The 22,618-nt window shown below is 37.2% G+C and overlaps 1 protein-coding gene across 1 annotated transcript in view; it reads left to right on the top strand.

The window, feature by feature from the left end:
• Positions 1-22,618, top strand: part of CDK17 (cyclin dependent kinase 17) — a 97,805-nt gene that overhangs the window by 31,156 nt on the left and 44,031 nt on the right. The window contains exon 2 of the mRNA XM_029205091.1: positions 20,191-20,337. Coding sequence (XP_029060924.1) covers positions 20,220-20,337 — 118 coding nt within the window. The 5' untranslated portion in view covers positions 20,191-20,219. The remainder of the gene's footprint in view (positions 1-20,190; positions 20,338-22,618) is intronic.

Genomic DNA, 22,618 nt, shown 5'->3' with positions numbered 1-22,618 from the left:
GGACGCGCAGGCTCAGCGGCCATGGCTCATGGGCCCAGCCGCTCCGTGGCATGTGGGATCTTCCCGGACCAGGGCATGAACCTGCATCCCCTGCATCGGCAGGCGAACTCTCAACCACTGCGCCACTAGGGAAGCCCTATGCCTAGTTCTTAATAGCACATCTTCACCAACTCTTATACAACTCTGTTCCAGGGAAGAATCTAAATCATGATACCTCTCAGGTTATCAGTCCTATCATGTCTCACTTTTGATTAAGCCTTCAAGCTTCTCTTTCCCTTCTGCAGAACTTCATTGTAATTATAGAGTATGAACCCATTTCTACAGTGTACTTTCATCATCATTACTTGTGTATGCTAGATACAGGGTAACCCAGAGGGTTTCCAAGTCTTCTAGTTCAGTTGATTGCAACATACATTCCTCTCCAGTGTTTGGTTGGATCATCCTGGCCTTCATCAATCCCAGTTCTTTCCTCCGTCATGGTACATCGTATGGGACCTATGTCACTCCTGTTGTAATACCTTAATGCAGGCTACCTTCCCCTCAGTTTAAATCAAACAGTTTAAATCTGTAGTTAACTGTTTTCCAGAATGAGAGTTTGGGGGACATATTTCTATTCCTATTTTATTTCCTAATTTCCTGTGGACAACTTGAATGTCTTAGTCAGCAGTACTGAGATTTTAGGGGAAAAAGTAAATAGTTCCTTGAAATGTCTTTATGCTTGTTGAGGGTTAGAGATTTTTTTTCAATCTTTGGAATTTTGATGGGGATTTGGTTTGCATTTGACCTTTTCTTTATTTGCTGTTTGAATTTTTATGTTGTTAAATCTTTAAAAAACGAATTATGTTGGTTATTTCTTTCTATTCTTGAGTTTTAATACATAATAGTATGTTAACATTATATTTGATGTTTGTCTCCAAATGCTAAAACAATGTGAAATTGTGAAAATTGTTCACATATATTCTGGTTTTCATCTTGGGAATATGGTAGCAATTCCTGCCTGCTTAAAATTAGGCATGGCCATGTGACTTGATTTAGCTAGTGAAGTGTGAGTAAAAGTGATACCCTAGGTAGAAGCTTTAAGAGTTAGTATATTCTTTGCCACACTCTTTGTTCCCTTCCTGTGGTGGCTGCTACTTCAGATTAGGTCCTTGAAGACTTGGAGCAGAGCCCCAGTCAACTCTCGAAGGACATACAGCATGAAAGAATAAAAGCTTCGTTATTTAAAGCCACCAAGATTTGTCTGTAACTGTAGCATAACCTAGTTAAACCTTACTTATACTTATTTTGTAGTAACAACATTCATTTCACAGTTGTTCTCCCAGGGCATATGTGTCTTTTGAAGTTCAGCCTAAGTGCTTGTAATAATCAGTATAAGTCATTCAGAGAATCTGCTGGGATGATTAGTTGGGTGCCTTATTTGTGTGCAAAATAGTACAGTGACAGGTATTAGATAATGTTGGCAGGCCAGGAATGGAAGGGAAGCCAAGAATGGAATGACACATCTTCCAAAAACGACCAGATTTCATACCTGATAACATTAAATATAGTCCATTTGTTTCAGGAAAAACTGAACTATGGACTATGCCTCTGACCATAGTCAGTTTTGCAAACTCACCTGTTAAGTGACTAGCCTAAGATTACATAGCGACTTAGTGGCAGAAATGGGAAAAAGAAATCAGCCCTTTTGACTCTAGCCCTCTGTCCTTTTTTTAATTAAAAGATTTCACTCATTCTCAAGATTTTTTTTTTTTTTTTTGTGCGGTATGCGGGCCTCCCACTGCTGTGGCCTCTCCCCTTGCGGAGCACAGGCTCTGGACGCGCAGGCTCAGCGGCCATGGCTCATGGGACCAGCCGCTCCGCGGCATGTGGGATCTTCCCAGACCGGGGCACGAACCCGTGTCCCCTGCATCGGCAGGCAGGCTCTCAACCACTGCACCACCAGGGAAGCCCCATTCTCAAGATTTTTAATCCATTCCTCTCTTTTCATTCCTTATCCCCACCCCCCAAATGTGTTAACACTTTCGATGAATTTGCACAGAATTATGCTAATCATTATTCTTGGCTCATGAATATCCTCTCTGGTCTGTGCATGATCTGCTTATCTAGTGTGTATGTATTTATATACATCAATAAAATAATATCTGTGAATCCAATTTCTCAAACCTTGCTAGTAACTTACATCTTCCTATGTGTTCTCTTTGCCTCTCCCTAAATGGTAGCTATCATCCTGAACTTCGTATTTTAGTCTTCTGCATTTTATAAAAGTTTTATCATCTGTATGTTTACCTAAACAATATATTGTTTTATTTTTCCCTGTTTTTTTATAAAAAGAATATACTAAATGTAGCCTTCTGCACTTGCTTTTTTGGTTAAATATCACTAGTACTCATTCTTAGTGCATGTGGTTGTAGTTCATTTATTTTACCACTGTATAATCTTTCATTCTGCAGATTTACCGTAATTTGTCCATTTTCCTGGCTATAGACATTTGTGTTATTTCCAGTATTATGCTGTTACAGACATTTTGCTATGAGTATTTCTGTTTATATTTCTGTTAAACTTTTCTCCTGGATATGTACCAAGGGGAAGAACTGCAGGATCATAGAGTATGCAATGTTTAACTTTACAAGACGGTACCTAATTAATTTCCACTGTTGTTATAATAATGCTATTCATTTATGTTATTTTTTTTCTTGACATGATTGCCAGAGGCTTGTCTATCTAATTACTCTTTTGCAGTGATTTAGATAATAAATTATGGTGATTTAAACTAAGGCCTGGCAGTAGAAATAGGTAAAAGGGGATGGAGTTGAGAAATGTGAGGGATATGAAAGCAACACGATCTGACTTGATGATCGAATTGGATATGGCAGTTGAGGGAGTGGGAAGGGTAAAGAATAACTTCTGAGTTTCCAGCTAGTATGTGAATCAGGGATGTAAATGTAGTTACTTTTTCTGACCTTGTAGTTAAAAAGTGCCCAGGTCATTTTTTTCCTTCATTAGTTTCTCTGCCGTTATTTTCTTTTTTTCTTATTAATTTTCTATTTTATTCATATTATATCAATTTCAATCTCCCAATTCATCCTCACGCCCCCCACCCTGCTTTCCCCCCTTGGTGTCCATACATTTGTTCTCTTACATCTGTGTCTCTATATCTGCCTTGCAAACCGGTTCATCTGTACCATTTTCCTAGATTCCACATATATGCATTAATATACGTTATTTGTTTTTCTCTTTCTGACTTAACTTCATTCTCTATGACAGTCTCTTAGTTGCTCTGCGGCATGTGGGATCTTCCCAGACCAGGGCTTGAACCTGTGTCCCCTGCATTGGCAGGTGTATTCTTAACCGCTGCGCCACCAGGGAAGTTCCTCAAGCTTTTTTTTTTTTTTTTTTTTTTTTTTAAAATCACAGAGAATTTGGTATAACAAATCTAGCTGGAATAAATGATTAAAAGATAATTTGATTCATTTACAAAGAAATAGATAAAAATGAATGAGGTCGAACATTTTTCATATACCATTTTGTTTCCAAATCTTGGCTGCTTTTTCAATGGGCCTTTTCCTTTTTGTATATACCCATTTGTGTAACAAAATGAGGCACTACCTCAAGTGATTACAATTGCTCTCTTGGTTCTGCTCTGAGTAAGACCATTATTGTCAAAAGCATCAGATGACATTTCTTAATAGATGACTTTCTGAATTCACTGAAACTGAACAGCTGTTTCAAACAGAAGCCCTTTCTGTGAGAATTTGTCATCTGCAAATCAATTGATGATTATTCATGATGAAAGTGTCTGCATTTGAGTGATTTTTAAATCAGGTTTTAATCATTTTGAATTTTTTTCTCTTTTAGTTTTTCATGGAAGTTATTTTGTTAAATTTTTTATTGAAATATAATTGACTTACTATCTTGTATTAGTTCTAGGTATACAACATAGTGATTCAATATTTTTATAGATTATACTCCATTTAAATTTATTACAAAATAATGACTTTGTGCTGTACAATATATCCTTGTTGCTTATCTTATTTTTTAACATTTTAGTATTTTATTTTTAAACTTTATTTAATTTTTATTTTATTTATTTATTTTTGGTTTTGGCTGCATTGGGTCTTTGTTGCTGCGCGCGGGCTTTTCTCTAGTTGCAGCGAGCTGGGGCTACTCTTCGTTGCGGTGCGCGGGCTTCTCATTGCGGTGGCTTCTCTTGTTTTGGGACATGGCCTCTAGGTGCGCAGGCTTAGTTGCTCCGTGGCATGTGGGATATTCCCGGACCAGGGCTCAAACCCGGTCCCCTGCATTGGCAGGTGGACTCCTAACCACTGCTCCACGAGGGAAGCCCCTAACTTTTTAGTTTATATTGGCGTATAGCCGATTAACAATGTTGTGGTAGTTTCAGGTACATAGCAAAGTGACTCAGCCGTACGTATGCATGTATCCATTCTCCCCCAGACTCCCCTCCCATCCAGGTTGCCACATAACATTGAGCAGAGTTCCGTGTACTATACAGTAAGTTCTTGTTGGTTATCCTTTTAAAATATAGCAGTGAATCACATTTTGAATTTTAACTTATTTCCCATCAGAAAATGTATGCAAAAATACATGTTTAAAGAAAATAATTAAAATAACTTTTAGTGGAAAACTGTTATCTTCTAAAAGCCAGAAGTATTTGGGGGATTATTTATACCAGTGAATGTACTGAGATACAACATTAATAAGCCCTTTAGAGGCTTCTTGGCGACTGGTTTAGGTTTCATCTAAGCTGTTAATTGAATACAGGGGATAACGAGTCATTTCATGTACCTGTAGGGGTTCCAGTATAATGAACTAAATGTCTTGATCTTTACAACCTTAAAGTTAGCCAATCAAAATAAATTTCACATGAGTTGTCACACTGGTGAAGCAATTTTCACAAAAAGTGCAATTTGAGTAGTCTCTTGGTTGAATAAATTGTTTGGCTTTCGTAACAATTATAAAAACATTTAACGTATTAACCTAGAGTTACATTCACTTGCAGTACTACAACTTCATCGTTCTGAAAATGATATAACACCTCCCCAAACTAAGTTTCTTATGGGCAGAGTTCATATCTTATTTATCTTTCTGCCTCATATTGCCTGGGACATGGTAGAGCCTCTGTGTGAATGTTTGTTGAATGAATAAATAAAAGTTTTTAACATAAAGGGGAAAACCTAAGCAGAGCTATCAGAATGGGACAGTGATCTAAAACTTTGCCAGCTGATAGATTGACTTTAGGTAGGAGAAAGATCTTCTGTTATAAAAGATGACTTAGCTGTGTTATTTGCTTTCATTCAAACAGGTATTTATGAGTGCCAGGTTTTGTGCTAAATGCTGGGTTGTACTAAATACAACAATTAACAAAACATTAAGTCCCTGTTCTCAAGGAGATTAAATTCTAATGGAAGGAATCAGCAATAAACCAGTATTTAGAACGTCAAGCAGTAAGGCTATGGAGGAAATTAAAACAGGCAAGGGGAATGGAATGTGTAACCTGGGTGTGGAGTTGTCACTGTTTAATACAGGGTGACCAGGGAAGTGATGTTTGAGTAGAAGGAAGTTAGCCTTAAGCGTATCTGGGAGAAGTGCATTCCAGGCAGACAAAGAGCAAGGGCAAAGGCAGGAATCAGCAAAGAGACTGTGCTGCTAGAGTAGAGTGGGTGGGAGTAGAATTGTAGTAGATGTGGTTAAAAAGGAGAGTGGCAGACAAGTCATATAGGGTCTAGGAAGCCATTTAAGGACTCTGGGTTTAACTATTGAGTAAAGCGCCAGTCGTTGGAGGATTTTGGAGAAGAGAGATGAGGGTTATTTATGATTTAGTATGTTTGCTCTGGCTGCTATATAGAAAATATACTATGGGCAGTGGGGCAGGGAGGGGGAAGGTGGTGGGTGGGAGCGGGAAGACCAGTTAGGATGCTCTAAATATTATATTCTAGACAAAGAGATGATGGGGCCTGGCTTAGGATTTTAGCAGTTCATGTGGTAAGAAGGAGGAGCCTACACGTTTTGGTAATGTATTGATTGTAGGGTATGAAAAAAGGGAAGACAGCCAGAGCAGATGATGACTATAGAGTTACCATTTACTGGGATAGTGAAGATTACAAGAGGAGCAGGGTTTGGAGGCAGTGGAGATACGTGTGTTATTTTCTCCTTGATACCTTTCCCAGACGCTAGACTTTAATTCTGAATAGCTACATTCATGTAGGTAAACGTGTCTCCATGACATAGTTTTGGGGGAAGAGCTGAAATATAATATTTGATAGGAAAACAGTCTAATTTGTGTCCTAACTCTGTTATAACTTTAGTTATATTTAGTTCACCACTGGTATCAAATGTTCTGAGTGCAGAATCAGAATTTTCCCTTCGTTAGGGCTTGGGGTCTGAGCTACCTGTGAGACTCAGGAAATCTCTTCCCACTTTAAAGCCCAGCCAGCAGTTGGCAAAACTGTAAGAGATCTCTGTTTCACAACTCAGATGCTGAGGTTTTGGGCAGCTGAGCCATTTTCTTTTCTCTTTAGCCCCACCCCTGGCTTTCCTCACCTGTGGAAAAAGCATTCACCTAATACCCTTTCTTTAGTAGGCCTGGACTTGCCCCTTGGGGACAGAGTTTTTCTCTTAGCTCTGCTGCACTGTCCCCAGCATTTTGCAGTCCTACCTCCCCACTCTCCTAATAGACCTCCAATACTTGGAAAGGATCCTTTTGAGAAAGTACAGATTTGCTCTGTGACTGAAGCTGCTCAGGGTTTTAATGTCTTGCCAGACCCCATGAACCCCTAAAAAGTTTCTTAAAAGTTGGGCTAGTTTTCCCCTTTTATAGCAAGTTTACTCCTCCTTTCACTGTGACACCAGACATTCCTGTTTTCATTCCTGGAAAGGGCTAGTTCCCTCTAGGAATTTAGTTCATTTATGTTGTGTGGCTTGTTTTGTTTTGTTTTGTTTTTGCGTCTCAGCTCTCTGAGTTTAAAAAACTATGATTTTATAGCCTGTCTGGGCTGTTCTTATTGTTGAGATGGGAGCAAAAAAAGTCTTTTGTGAGTTTCTGTATCCTAACCATAAGCAGTAGTACTAGTTACTCTTTTGTGTTCAAAATAATTTGTATAGTTTGTTCACACTGAAATTATTTAGCCTGTTCTTTTAATAAAATCGTACTAAAATAAGGTACTGACCATATGCAGGTTTGATAAAAAACTGATGTAAATGCATGCTGACACAATAGTTGATATTTTTTATTGTGGTAAAATATACATAACATAAAATTTACCATTTTAAACATTTTAAGTGTACAATTTAGTGACATTAATACATTCAAAAAGTTGTGTAACTATCACTACTGTCTACTTCCAGAACTTTTTCATCATCCCAAACAAAAACTCTGTACCCATTAAACAATAACTCCTCATTGCCCCCTCCCTTCTATTCCCTGGTAACCTCTGTTCTACTTTCTGTGTCTATGAATTTGCCTATTCTAGATATTTTATACAAGTAGAATTATATAATATTTGTCCTTTTGTGTCTGACTTATTTCACTTAGCATGATGTTTTTAAGGTTCTTCTACACTTTAGCATGTATTAGAATTTCATTACTTTTTTTATGACAGAATAGTATTCATTCCATTGTATGTATTTTTGTGTATGTATTTATGTGTATATATACATATTGTTTACCATTCACTTGTTGGACACTTAGGCTTGTTCACTTGTTGGACACTTAGGCTGTTTTTACCTTTTGTCTATTATGATTAATGCTGCTATTAACATTTGTGGAAAAGCATCTGTTTGAGTCCCTGTTTTCAATTTTTTGGGATATATGCCTAGGAGTGGAATTGTTTTCTTTAGTCTATAGCTATTTTCTGATATCTCTAGTTACTACTTCTTTAATCCATTGGTTAAGAGTGTGCTGTTTAATTTACACATATTGTGAGTTTTCCAGTTTTCTTTGTTATTGATTTCCAATTTCATTTCATTGTGATCAGAAAATATACTCTGTATGATTTCAGTCTTTCTAAATTTATTAAGACTTGTTTTGTGGTCTTACTAATGTCTGTCATGGAGAATGTTCTGTTTGCACTTGAGAAGAATGTGTATTCTCCTGTTGTTAGGTGGAGCATTCTAATGTCTGTTAAGTCTAATACACTAGGTATATAGTGTTGTTCAGGTCCTCTATTTCTTTATTGATCTTCCGTCTGGTTCTTCTATCCAGTGTTGAAAATGGGGTATTGAAGTCTCCAATTACTATTGTAGAACTCTCTTGAAGTTTTTCAGTTTTTACTTAGTATATTTTCAGGCTCTGTTGTTAGGTGTATGTTTATGATTGTCATGTCTTAATCTGTTATCATTATATAGTGTCTCTCTTAGTCTCTTTTTTCACTATTCTATTTTTCTGACAAAAATTTAGTCATTTCAGCTCTTTTGGTTACTACTTGCATGGAATACCTTTCTCTATCCTTTTACTTTCAATCTCTTTGTGTCTTTATATCTTGGGAATTAGAATTAACTTATAACAACCTAGCTTGAATAATACCAACTTACCTCAATAGTATGTAAACACTCTGATCCTGTATATCTCCATCCTTCCTCCTCTATATTGTTATTGTCACAGATTACCTCTTTATACATTGTGTGCCCATTAACATAGATTTATCATTTTTATGTGTGTGTACATTGTCCTTTAAACCATACAGGAAAAAGGGGGAAAAGAGAAGTTGCAAACCAAAAGTACAATGATACTGTTTTTTATAACTGCGTATACTTACCTCTACTGGTGTTCTTTAGTTCTTCTTATGGCTTTGAGTTACTGTCTAACGTCCTTTCATTTCAGCCTGAAGCTCTCTGATTAGCATTTCTCGTAGGGCAGGTCTGCTCGTAATGAACCTCTTCAGCTTTTGTTTATCTGAAATGTCTATCTCTCTTTCCTTCTTGGAGAATAGTTTGCTGGATATAGAATTCTTGGTTGACAGATTTTTTTTTTTCTTCCCTTTTCAGACTTTAAATACATTATTCCCAGTGCCACCTGATCTTCATGGTTTCTGATGAGACATCAGCCATTAATCTTTTTGAGGGTTCCTTGTGTGTGTGTGTGTGTGTGTGTGTGTGTGTGTGTGTGTGTGTGTGTGAAGTTGCTTCTCTCCAGCTGTTTTCAAGATTCTTTTTTATTTTTATTTTTGTCTTTGGGCTTTGACACTTTGAATAGCATGGATCTTTTTGAGTTTATCCTTCTTGGAGTTTGTTGAGATTTTCAGATGTGCATATGCATGTTTTTCATCAGGTTTGGGAAGTTTTCAACCATGATTTCTTCAAAAAGATGTTTACCCTCTTTTTTTCTCTTCTGGGACTCTGATGTCTTTGTGGGTATACTTGATGATGTCCTACAGATCCCTCAGAGTCGGTTCATTTCTCTTCATTCTTTTTTCTTTCTGTTCCTCAGACTGGATAATTTTGACTTTATCTTCAAGTTCACTGATAGTTTCTTTTGCCTACTTAAATCTCTTGTGAGTTTTTCATTTCAGTTACTGTATTTTTTTAGCTCTAGAATTTGTTTGGTTCCTTTATAATATCTGTCTCTTTATTGATAGTCTCTTTTTTCATACATTGTTTTCCTGGTTTCTTTTAGTTCTTTGTTTCCTTTAACTCTTTGAGCATATTTAGGACAGTTTATTTAACATCCTTGGCTACAAATTCCAAAATTCTGGTCTTCAGGAATGGTTTCTATCAAATGCTTTTTTTCTTGTAAATGAGCCATGCTTTCTTTGTTTATATGCTATGTAATTTTTTTGTTGAGACATGGGCACTGTACTATAATGAGGTAACTCTGAAAACCAGATTCTCCCGCTCCAAGGCTGTGGGTGTTTCTTGGTTGTTGAGGTCTGCTTCCATCCATTTGTGACTCTCCCAAATGATTTTTGCAAATGTGTATTCCTGTGTGTGGTCACTGAAGTTTCTATTCCATTACCTTTGCAGTCAGCTAGTGACCTACTGAAGATCTTTAATATTTGGCTCAAGCAACAGCAAAAGAAAACATCACTGTCTCTTTTAAGTCTCCCAGTAGATGCCAGTACAGGCACCCCCTGCAGCCCAAAAGGGCCTTAAGGAAGGCAAGTGCCCACATCAGTGCCAGTCTCTCAAGGGGTTTGTCAGACTGCCCAAAATCTGCAGCCCCCACTTTGTTGTGTCAAGGTTCCCCACTGTCTGCCCTGGCACCAGCCAGCTGCCTTAGGAATGCAGCTTGCTATCTCCATTGTTGGGACCAGGCTGAGGAAAGGGCAGCGTTAACTGGTTTGCACATGTGGTTCTCCTATCAGGATCAACAGCCTCTCCCTTCAGCAAGCACTCCCCTGGTTGTTATAAGTGTTCAGTCAGGTTCCAGAGTTTTGAGATAGTTGATTCTGGTCCTTTTTTCCACTTTGCTGGTTGTTTATGTTGGGGGGACCAACCCCAAGAGCTTCCTACTATGACATTTTGCATCTCAAGTGTCACAGTATTATATTGTCTTTCTAATGTGTGTTTATGAATAGAGGAAAGTCTTCCGGTAGGTGTCTTTTTTCTGGTTGGTGTGTTTGCTCAGACTTTCAAAGGAAAAGAATCAGTCTCAGATTTGAACTCATAAAGGATTAAGATGTTTAAAGTGTTTGGTGAAAAAAACCTATAAGCATGATTGAAATTCTATTTCAGTGCTCTGTTAATATTTTGTACAATAACTTCGTGTTTTATACAAATAAGAAATTTGTGTCTTTAGTGAGAAAACTTAATTTTTGTTATTCCTCCTCATCAAGTATAGCTAGCTTAAGTGTCTTAGAAAGTGCTAAATATTTATCGTGATTTAATTATTGAGGAAAAGCTATTAGAAAATTTGCTTACAGGCCACTCACTGAGTTTACCTCAGTTACAGAAGGTTTAATTTAAGACTGCAGTCACTGAAGAAAATGTTATAAAGAAATAAAGTTCTCTTTGTTGAGAAGTCGTATTATTCTACTTGATATTTTGGAAAGATTAACAACAGCAGGACTTAGTGGAAAAGTACTAGCCTGTCATTTCAGTCTTAGATTTAAATTCAAACTTTAAAATGCTTAATTTGTTCTGCACGTAAATTCTGCTTCTTTACCTACAGAAAAATCATAGGCATTTTTAAAACAATCTCAGCTTTTTCTCCAACTTTTCCTGCAATTATTAAGTTGTTTTAAGAATGTTTCAAAGACATAAGCAGAGAATTACCACTCAAATAAGTCCTTTAATCAAGAGAAATTTGGATTATAAGGTAAATTTGTGTACAAAAATTTTTTATTGGAAGTACCAAAGGGCCACAAAATGACAGCATTTTTTCAGGTAAATACTCATAGTAGAGGATCTAGTTTGTGAGTTTTCATAGCTGTTGTCTTAACAACAACAACAATAACAAAGTGTTTCCCATTCCTAGGGCAAAACTCAGTTGGCATTCCAGGATGGTTATCTGTATTCTCTAAGTAAATAGAATATGGGCATTCCTCAGATATATTGCAGATTTGTTTCCAGACCCCTGCAGTAAAGTGAGCCACACGAATTTTTTTTTACCCAGTGCATATAAAACTTATGTTTACACTATACTGTAGTCTAAGTGTGCAATAGCGTTATGTCTAAAAAAACCAGTGTGTACACCTAAATTAAAAAATACTTTATTGCTAAAAAATGCTAACCATCATCTGAGCCTTCAGTGACTTGTAATCTTTTGGTGGAGGATGGCTGTTGACTGATCATTGTGGTGGTTGCTGAAGGTTGGGGTGACTGTGGCAGTTTTTTAAGATAACAGCTGCTGCATCAATTGATTCTTCCTTTCATGACCTATTTCTCTATAGAATACAATGCTGTTTGATAGCATTTTACCCACAGTAGAACTTCTTTCAAAATTGGAGTCAGTCCTCTCCGACCCTTCTGTTTTATCAACTAAGTTTGTATAATATTCTGAATCATTTGTTGTCATTTCAGCAGTCCTCACAGCATCTTCACCAGGAGTAAATGCTAGCTCAAGAAACCACTTTCTTTGCTCATCTGTAAGAAGCAACTCCTCATCTGTTAAAGTTTTATCATGAGATTGTAGCAATTCAGTCATATCTTCAGGTCCCACTTTAATCCTAGTTCTCTTGCTGTTTCTACCAAATCTGCAGTTTCTTCCTCCACTGAAGTCTTAGACCCCTCAACTTCTGCCAAACATTCTGTTAATGTCTTCCCATGAATCACGAATGTTTTTTAATGACATCTAAAATGGTGAATCCTTTCCTGAAGGTTTTCAATTTATTTTGTCTAGATCCCTCAGAGGAATCACTATATATATAGCAACTATAGCCATATGAAGTGCATTTCTAAAATAACAAGACATGAAAATCAAAAGTACTCCTTGATCCGTGGGCTACAGAGTGGATGTTGTGTTAGCAGTCATGAAAACAACACTAATGTCATTGTACATCTCCATTAGAGCTCTTGGGTGACCAGGTGCATTGTCAATGAGCAGTAATATTTTGAAAGGATTCTTTTTTTCTGAGCAGTAGTTCTCAAAAGTAGGCTTAAAATGGGGCTTCCCTGGTGGCGCAGTGGTTGAGAGTCCGCCTGCCGATGCAGGGGACACGGGTTCGTGCCCCGGTCTGGGAAGATCCCACGTGCCGCAGAGTGGCTGGGCCCGTGAGCCATGGCCGCTGAGCCTGTGCGTCCGGAGCCTGTGCGTCCGGAGCCTGTGCTCCGCAACGGGAGAGGCCACAACAGTGAGAGGCCCGCGAACCGCAAAAAAAAAAAGGAGGCTTAAAATATTCGGTAAACCATGTTGTAAACAGATGTGCTGTCATCCAGGCTTTGTTGTTCCTTTTACAAAGCACGTGCAGAGTAGATTTAGCATAATTCTTAAGGGCCCTAGGATGATTGGAATGGTAAATAAACATTGACTTCAGTTTGATGTCACCAGCTGTGTTAGCCCCTAACAACAGAGTCACCCTTTCCTTGGAAGCTTTGAAGCCAAGCATTGATTTTTCCTCCTATGAAAGTCCTAGATAGTATCATCTTCCAGTAGAATGCTGTTTTGTCTACATTGAAAATCTGTTGTGTAGGGTAGCCACCTTCATTAATTATCTTAGATCTTCTAGGTAACTTGCTGCAGCTTCTACATCAATACTTGCTGCTTCACCTTGTACTTTTATGTTATGGAGATAGCATCTTTTCTTAAACCTCGTGAAGCAACGACCTCTGCTAGCTTCAGACTTTTCTTCAGCTTCCTCATCTCTCTCGCCTTCATAGAATTGAAGAGAGTTAGGGACTTGCTGTGGTTTAGGCTTTGGCTTAAGGGAATGTTGTGGCTGGCTTGATCTTCCATCCAGCGCATTAAAACTTTCTCCGTATCAGAAGTAAGGCTATTTTGCTTTCTTATTCGGGTGTTCATTGGAGTAGCACTTTTAATTTCCTTCAAGAATATTTCCTCTGCATTCACAATTTGGCTAACTGTGTGGCACAAGAGGCCTAGCTTTTGGCTTGTCTTGGCTTTCAACATGCTTTCCTCACTAAACTTAGTCATTTCTAGCTTTTGATTTAAAGTGAGGGATGTGCGACCCTTCTCACTTGCACACTTGGAGGCCATTGTATGGTTATTGATTGGCCTAATTTCAGTATTGTGTCTCAGGGAATAGGGAGGCCAGAGGAGAGGGAGAGAGTTGGGGGAACCGCTGGTGGGTGGAGCAGTCAGAGCACATATAACATTTATGAAGTTTACTGTCTTAGATGGGCGAGGTTTGTGGTGCTCCAAAACAGTTACAATAGTAACATCAAAGATCGCTGATCACAGATCAACCCAACAAATATAATAATAATGAAAAAGTTTGAAATATTGTGAGAATTACCAAAATGTGACAGACACGAAGTCAGCGAATGCTTTTGGAAAAATGGCACCTATAGACTTGGAGGGTTGCTGCAAACCTTCCATTAGTGTAAAAAACACATTATCTGTTGTGCAGTAAAACAAAGTGCAATAAAGATGCACTTTGTTTTACTGCATGCTTATGTATGCTTGTAGTTACATTTTCAGGATTAAAAAAAAAAACATGAAAAAATTTCTTAATTGTACAGCAGGCAATCCCAGATCAAATTTTAGGTGATAAAGTAAGGTAACACATTACATGTTTCTTTTAAGCACTTGTAGTTGGAAACTGATTTTTGAACATTTTCAGCTCTGTGTGTGTGTGTGTGTGTGTGTGTGTGTGTGTGTATAAATATATATAGGGGAGGGAGGAAGAGAAAGAGGCAGAGTTTATAGTAAGTCATTCTGAGTATCATTTATTGCCCCTTTATCTTTTAAAATTTGATCTAGCTATGGCAAAAAGCTGGAGATCTTTTTGACAACTAGAAAGGCATAAAAGTTGTTTTGTATTATACATGCACACAGATATATTCGAATGGGTATATATATATGGAATATATATGTATTATATATACGTGGTAAGTGCTGTGAGTAAAAAAAAAAAACAACTAAGGATAAAGGAATAGAGAGGGTCAGGGTCAGGAAAGAGCCCTTTGCAGGGTAAAGCTTATGTTGAAATTTGAGCATTTATAATTGTTCTCTAGATAGCTAAGTCTTTAAAATATTAAAACCAAACAGTTGTGGAGTTTTTATTTAGGGTTTATTTTAAATTACAGTACATTTACTTCTAAGGTAAAAATAGCTTTTTCAGTGGCATGAATTTAAATATAAAACAATATTTAAGCATTCACTATAAATTACTGTTAATATATCTTAATCTTCATGAAAACGACAGTGTAAAGATCCTAACAATCCCAAATAAAAGTTTTTGCTAAAACAGAAAAAATATTTTACCCCAACTGTTTTTTAAAAAATATTATTTATTTATTTGGCTGTGCTGGGTCTTAGTTGCGGCACGCGAGATCTTTAGTTGCAGCTTGCGATCTCTTGGTTGCGTGATGTGGGATCTAGTTCACTGACCAGGGATTGAACCCAGGCCCCCTTGTGTTGCGAGTATGGAGTCTTAGCCACTGGACTACCAGGGAAGTCCTTTAACGCAACTCTTGAGGGTTTTGGTTTTAGGAAATCAGTAATTTAGCACTGCTTTATTAATATACAGTACATATTAGTTAACCTTCAAGCTAATGTCAATAGTAATATTTACTTCACAAAAGGTGTTTTATTGTAGCATTGCATGTGTTTTTGTCCTCAACCTAATGGGCAAAAAAGTTGACATGCATAATTCTTCTTAAAGATAATTAGATATGTCAAGGAATCTTTAATTTGGGAGTATTTTTTCTTTAATAATGATCTAGGCATTGTTGATGAAATTCCTTAACATCTGTGTTTACTGATCATTGTGACTTAATTAAAAGGTTACAGTTATAGCACGGAAGATTAAAAAAATAGGACCTTTTTGAGGATGATGTGTTTTGTTATGAAGTTTTTCTTTTTTATAAATTTATTTTTGGCTGCATTGGGTCTTCGTTGCTGTGCGTGGGCTTTCCCTAGTCGCGGTGAGCGGGGGCTACTCTTCGTTGCGGTGCGCGGGCTTCTCATTGTGGTGGCTTCTCTTGTTGTGGGGCATGGGCTCTAGGTTCCCGGGCTTCAGTAGTTGTGGCACGTGGGCTCAGTAGTTGTGGGTCACGGGCTCTAGAGCGCAGGCTCCTTAGCTGTGGCTCACGGGCTTAGTTGTTCTGCGGCATGTGGGATCTTCCCAGACCAGGGCTTGAACCCGTGTCCCCTGCATTGGCAGGCGGATTCTTAACCACTGCACCTCTTATTAATGAATTAGAAATGTCCTTCTTATTCCTGACAGAGTAGAAAATACATAAAGTTAGTTACTTTATGTACTAGAATTTTCTTCGCTCTTGATGGAAATGCATACTGTTCTGAGTTATAAACACATAGAATTTCAACTAATATATTGTTCAAAAGCATTGTATGAAGAAAAAGTTAAGGCTTATGTGATTTCCCTTTCCCCCCCTTTTCTGTACCCACTTAAAACAATCAAGATTTACTTGGCGCTCTATAGTGGCATTGCCCAATATAAATATAATGTGAGCACCATACTGAATTTTAAAGTATTTTGCAGGTATATTTAATTAGTAGAGTTTTAGAAATATTGATAAATTTTACTTAAATATGTCTAGAATTTTTCAAAATCATGTTATGCATATAATAATAGATTTTTTACATTCTTTTAAAATACTGAGTCTTTAAAATCCAGGGCATATTTTTTATTTACAGTACAAGGCAGTTTGGAGTGACCACTTTTCACATACATGGTCAGAATGGGATGTTACCATGTTATATGAATTAATTCTGTAATAACATGTCTGATACAGTTTGTTATTTTATCCTTATTTGTCATCTAAAATAAGAGGCAGGTACATGGTCAGCAAGCTTTCAAAAATGGTGTGCAAGATTCTGAAGTGGTGATGTTTGTATAGTTACGTAGACATTCGTGACCACATGACTGTTTGAGAAAACTGGAGTCAAAAAGTTGGTAACTGTGAGCTACTAGCGCTTAGGGGTTTTTGTTAGGGCACGCAGATTTCTTGAAGGAGTGTGTGTTGAGGGTTCCTAAGATACTCTCATGCTTGATAATTTGCTAAAAGGGCACAGAAATCAGAGAAAAGCTGTTAAACTCATGATTGTTTTATTACAGTGAAAAGATAACAGATTAAAATCAGCAAAGGGGAAAGGGTATATAGGGTGGAGTCCAAGAGAAACCAGGTGCGAGTTTTCGGTTATCCTCTCCTAGTGGAATTGCATGACAGTGCTCCATTCCTCCAGTTGTCCTGTATGACAGCATGGCAAAGTGGTGCCAGCCAGGGAAGCTTACCTGAATCTTGGTGTCCAGAGGTTTTTTTAGGAGTCAATTACATAGGCATGGAAGTACCTACATGACTGTCTTTAGTTACTTAGTCTCCAGTTTCCCTTATTCCTCCTCCCCGCTGAGGTCAGGCTGATAAATGGTGTGGCCCAAAGCCCCAGGCATACAGAGATAGGGATTTACCATAATTCACATTGTTAATATAAATTATCTGGTGTGGCCCAAGATTTTAGGTATACAAAGAAATTTATCAGGCAGGATATTGCAAGGGGTCAGAGGTTATCTCCTAGGAGCTTGTCTTAGGTGATTCCTTTCTTTGGAATGTGCAGAGTTTAACCCCCCAAGCTTGCAGAGTTACCCCTTAACTGCACAGGATGATTCTGGATACAAAGGAGGGTGTCTCTAGTATCAATTCTTAGAGAAACAAAAGGGTAGATGAAGATTGGTGATAGCTCCATTCACCTTAAATATCTAATATGTTTTAAGCAAATGGCATGGATTACTGACTGTCAAGGTAGAGCTATATAAAGGCTGACTTTGAGAAGTAAAGAATCTAGCATTTAGGACAGCCATATAGTTACAGGTTTCTTAGTTGGAAACAACTCTTAAAGTTTACTGACTGCCTCCTATAAGTTCACCTTGTTTGCTAAAGTATGTTATCTCCTTTAATCCACATCTGAATGTCCATTTCTGCCTGTGATGGGAGGAACTTGTATCAGACTAAGGCTCCCTATGAGACTAGGGAAAAAATATAGTTTGAAGGCATTGTAGAGCTTTTGAGTCAGTCAAGACTTCAGGAGTAAAGATTCAGGAGAGAAGAGAAATAGACATATTCTGTGGGTTTCCTCTAGAGATATTTTCTAACTCTTAAGCTCTTTTGGATAAGAGGATAAAAGTTGAGCAGTGTATGAGAGGTGAGCAAAAAGCAACTGAGGGAGTTGAGTGGAGCTTTCAATAGTTTTTGTTGTTGTTTTAGTCCTAGGTTTGCAGTTTGAATCTTTTGAAAGGCCACACCATAGGAGTGGGAACAAACAGAAGTAGGCCAGACTTTACAGTATCTGAAACTCAGTCTCAAGCCAGCTCTGTTCCTGATTGGACTGAGGTAAATCTCTTACTCTGACTGCTTGTTAGAAAAAAAATAAATCCTTTCTGGAAGAAGATAATAACATCATCCAGAGCTTCTACATTTTTTCTTACATATTTTCATACAGTCATTCACATACAGTGTGTAGTATTCAGTAAAAAAATTACTATGCATTCAACAGGACCAACAGAGAAAAACCAGCATAGAAACAGGTTATGCAGGTTATTCATAGGTTGTGTAATTCTGGAGTTATAGACAAGAACTTTAAAATACTATAACCTAGTCATGAAAATAGATGGCAAGGTGAAGAATTTCAGTAGAGAACTTGAATCTATAGAAAGGGATCAAATAGGAATTCTAGGATTGAAAATACAATAACTAAAATTTAGAACCCAGTAGATCGGTTTAATTGCGGTTTAGGCACAACTGAAAAGAGGTCAGCTGGAAGGTTAGTAGAAAATATTCAGCAACATTGATTTGTCTTTAAGTATGTAAAACAGAGTTGGTAAAACATAATATTATCACTTATAAACTTGTATTCAGTACCCTACCCCGAGCCTTTGAGCAAACAAAAATTATTCATTAAAAATATCTTATGTAGAGTTCACTTGTTCAGCACACTCAGCTACTTGGAATAGAGCCCTAGGATGAGAAAATAAGCAAAATACTTACAGATTCAAGATAGATATCCAGAGCTGGATGGTAAAACAGGTATTTTAGCATAGGGGAGTTAGAAGAAGCTCTTAGTTGGGGTAATGGTTACAGTACACTTGGTAATCTGGTAAACTAGCTCACCACAATTAAGACTGTAAATTAGAAAAGAAGTTACAGGTAAATAATTGAGGAATTGGTTTTGGCAGATACCTTGTTTGATCATATCCAAGACTCCACTATGAATTATACCATTAGTGTATGTACTACTAGGAAAAAAGAAAGCTGTCAATTATAATTGACATCCCATTACAGTAAGTCCCCTACATACAAACCTTCAAGTTGTGAACTTTCAGAGATGCGATATGTGTTCCATCAATATCAGGAGTGAGTGAAATTGCAGCTTGCCCTCCATCTCCTATTGCAGATGATCCTTCAACTCTGCCAGTTCCCACCTCCTCTCCCTCCTCCAGTCAGTAACTCTTCTTGCCTGTTCACTCGATGCCAGCCCCTGTGTGCCAACTGTTGTGCTGTACTACTGTACTTTTCAAGGTACTGCACTGTAAGATTAAAAGTGTTTTCTTTATTTTTTGTGTTTGTTTTTATGTACTATTTGTGTGAAAAGTATTATAAACCTATTACAGTACAGTACTATATAGCTGCGTGTGTTAGTTGAGTACCTAGGCTAACTTTGTTGGACTTATGAACAAATTGGACTTATGAACATGCTCTTGGAATGGAACTCATTCGTATGTAGGGGACTTAACTGTAATTGTGATACATCCTGATTTCAGAGATGTTAAAATGTGGGGGAAAAGGTAAATGGTAATCTTAGTTTTAAATCTCAGTTCTATCGATAATTGTTTGTTTGCCTTCTGTCAGGGAACTTCTTTGAGCCTGTTTGCTTATTTGTGAAAATGGGATAGTATAGTATGCTCTTTAGAATTAGGAAGACTAAATGAATTCAGAGACATGAGAGTGTCTAGTATGGAGTAGGCATTTGAAACCTGTTAATTTGACTTTTATTTTTTCCTTCTAAAATTTGGCATTGTTATAATAATAGGAGGAGACTCCTGACAGCTGACCAGGGTGGGGGGAAGAACAAACCCCCAATATATTGGCTAAATAAGAAGTTAAAAAAGAAAATTTCTGTTGGAGCTGTTTAATAAATTGTCAAGCATCATTCTTTATTCTCTCCCTACCCCACCTCTTTCACCTGTCTTATCCCCTCAGTTATATTTAAAGATATCACTGACTGGTTCCAATATGATGATTGATACTTAAAATAATGGAACCTACACATCAAAATTATGATATATTTTCACTAAATTGGTTTTTACAAAGCTCATTTTAGGAAGATTTGTAATCCTTCTAAGTTTAGTTGTGATGCTTAAAATCTCAGTCTTTAGTTTTGTAGAATTCTTGCTCTTCTGATGATGCGATATGAATATGGCATTAATTCAAGTGAGTGGATCTTTTTAAGGAAGGGTTGGATTTTGTGATGTTTGATGGATGTGAGAATTCCTCATTTTATTCTTATTTTGAAGATTCCCAGTAAACCGAGAACAGCATTTTTCTGGAGCTGTAAGATATTCATAGCTTTAATCTTATGTTCATTCTGTTCTCTTCTTTCAGGATTTTTCAAGTCACATTCAGTTGATAGGATGAAAAAATTTAAGAGAAGGCTATCCCTCACGCTCCGAGGAAGCCAGACTATTGATGAATCGTTGTCTGAATTGGCTGAACAAATGACTATTGAAGAAAACAGCAGCAAAGATAATGGTAAATATTTAGGGGGTAGGGAAGGGGAGGAGAGAATTGAATTACATGATAAATCAAATGTAAATTTACTTTCCTGATTAGTCCTTAGTAGGTTCCTTCTGTTTATTTCTCTGCCTCCTTCCCTAGTTCAATAACTTTTGCTTGCTTACTGGAATGTTCCATTCTTACTCCAACAGTGTTACTATAGCTGGTCTCTAACCCTGATGAATTCTCTATCCTGTTTATCTTTCCATTTTTCATTAGTTCTTAAATAAGAATACTTTGTATAATATTATCCTAGTTAAGTAGCTATTTTCAAATTAACATTTAAATATTTTTGTTATTCTTATAACCAAAGTTTATACAGCTTAAAAGTGCATAGTAAGTTTGTGAAATTCCTGGGAATTCCCTGGTGGTCCAGTGGTTAAGACTCTGCGCTTTCACTGCCGAGGGCCTCGGTTCGATCACTGGTCAGGGAATTAAGGTCCCACAAGCCATGCGGCGTGGCCAAAAAAAAAAAAAGTTTGTGAAATTCCTGTTTTAAATTTCATCAGTTTTATAACATTATATATGCATATATTGACTATCCACATAGACGACAAGGTTTATCATATGAGTGAATCATACCATTTTTTTACTTTATATTGACCAAAGAATCTATCCATAGTATTGAAAGCACTTACAGTAGATAGGCATATAATGTTTCACAAGTTTGACAGTTCTTTTTACAGTGTAAAGTAGTTAGTACACAGATATTGATATAAAATTAAAAGTTTGTTAAATTGAATGGATTAAAATGCAAAATCCTGATGAAATCTGTAGAACAAGCCTACATATTCAAAACTGAAATAGCCCTAGAGATGTCATAGTAATAACCAGGGAAGGAGCTTACAGGAATGGCTGCCAGTGTGTCATAATGTGCAGATTCTCTTCCTTGCCTCTGCCTGAAGTTCTTCTGTTTAGAGGTTTGTGGCAGTTGGTGAAAACATGAATACCCTCACCCCCTCTGGATGAAATGTAACTGTCCTTGTGAGAGAGGGAAAGGTATAATGGAAAGTGCTCTGGACTTTAAAAGTCATGGATTGGGACTTCCCTGGTGGCGCAGTGGTTAAGAATCCGCCTGCCAATGCAGGGGACATGGGTTCGAACCCTGGTCCGGGAAGATCCCACATGCTGCAGAGCAACTATGCCCATGTGCCACAACTACTGAGACTGTGCTCTAGAGCCCGTGAGCCACAACTACTGAGCCCGCATGCCACAACTATTGAAGCCCACGCACCTAGAGCCCATGTTCCACAGCAAGAGAAGCCATCGTAATGAGAAGCCTGCGTACAGGAATGAAGAGCAGACCCTGCTCACCGCAACTAGAGAAAGCCCGTGTGCAGCAACAAAGACCCAACGCAGCCAAAAATAAAGTAAATAAATAAATTTATTTTAAAAGTCATGGATTGGAATTTGGGATACACTTACACACTTATTAGTTACATGACTCTGGGTAAGTAATTTATCCTACCCAACCTTCAGTTTATCTCTTCCTCAGAAGGGTCATTATTTTACTCAAGGTTATCTGGCTCATAATATAGGAGGGGAAACATAGATGAGTTTGGTAGAAAATTTAATAATTTGGATATAATTTACTTTAGGAGAGAAATATTTTACATTTGGATCAAATCTCAAAGCTGATATTATAATGTTTTACTTTTATTCCTTTTGCCAGGAGAAAAATCCTTAATTCTCTCTCAGATCCCCTTTGATTTCTTGTTACTAATTAAACCCTGTATATTCATTCTTATGATCCACGAGTCTCACGAGCTATTTGCCAATGATATTCAGGGGTAAAGTAAGCACAGAATACATCTTGATAGATGCTTTCTGGGAACACATTCTGGATGGGAATTTGACTACAAGACAAACCTCTTAAAAATAAAAAAAGAATGTGAGTCAAAGAAAATGTACATACTTTTTGGAGAGCTAATTAATATTTTAGATTCATAGCATATTTCCTGGAATATTTTAGTATTAATTGTCTTAAAACATGCTTAATTTATAATGAATGGTTAAACATTGAAAATTTTTTTCAAGTAGAACATAGTTTAAAATTTACTTTTATTCTAGTAGTAACATTAACAATTAGTAAAGAAGAGAAAATAGAAACTCTACTGAGTTTCCTCTTTAAGTTTTTCGAATTACTTGAAATAATACTTGAAGATGTCATAATAGACTGATTCCTCTTGGGTTGCAGAGATTGCTGGTAGCATAGGCTATCTCTGAGTTATATCTGCTATTACTTATTTCCTATGTA

This window comes from Monodon monoceros, unplaced genomic scaffold (assembly GCF_005190385.1).
Source record: "Monodon monoceros isolate NGI ecotype Baffin Bay Population unplaced genomic scaffold, NGI_Narwhal_1 Super_Scaffold_6, whole genome shotgun sequence".
Lineage (NCBI taxonomy): Eukaryota > Metazoa > Chordata > Mammalia > Artiodactyla > Monodontidae > Monodon > Monodon monoceros.
This window is presented reverse-complemented; position numbering and strand designations above follow the sequence as displayed.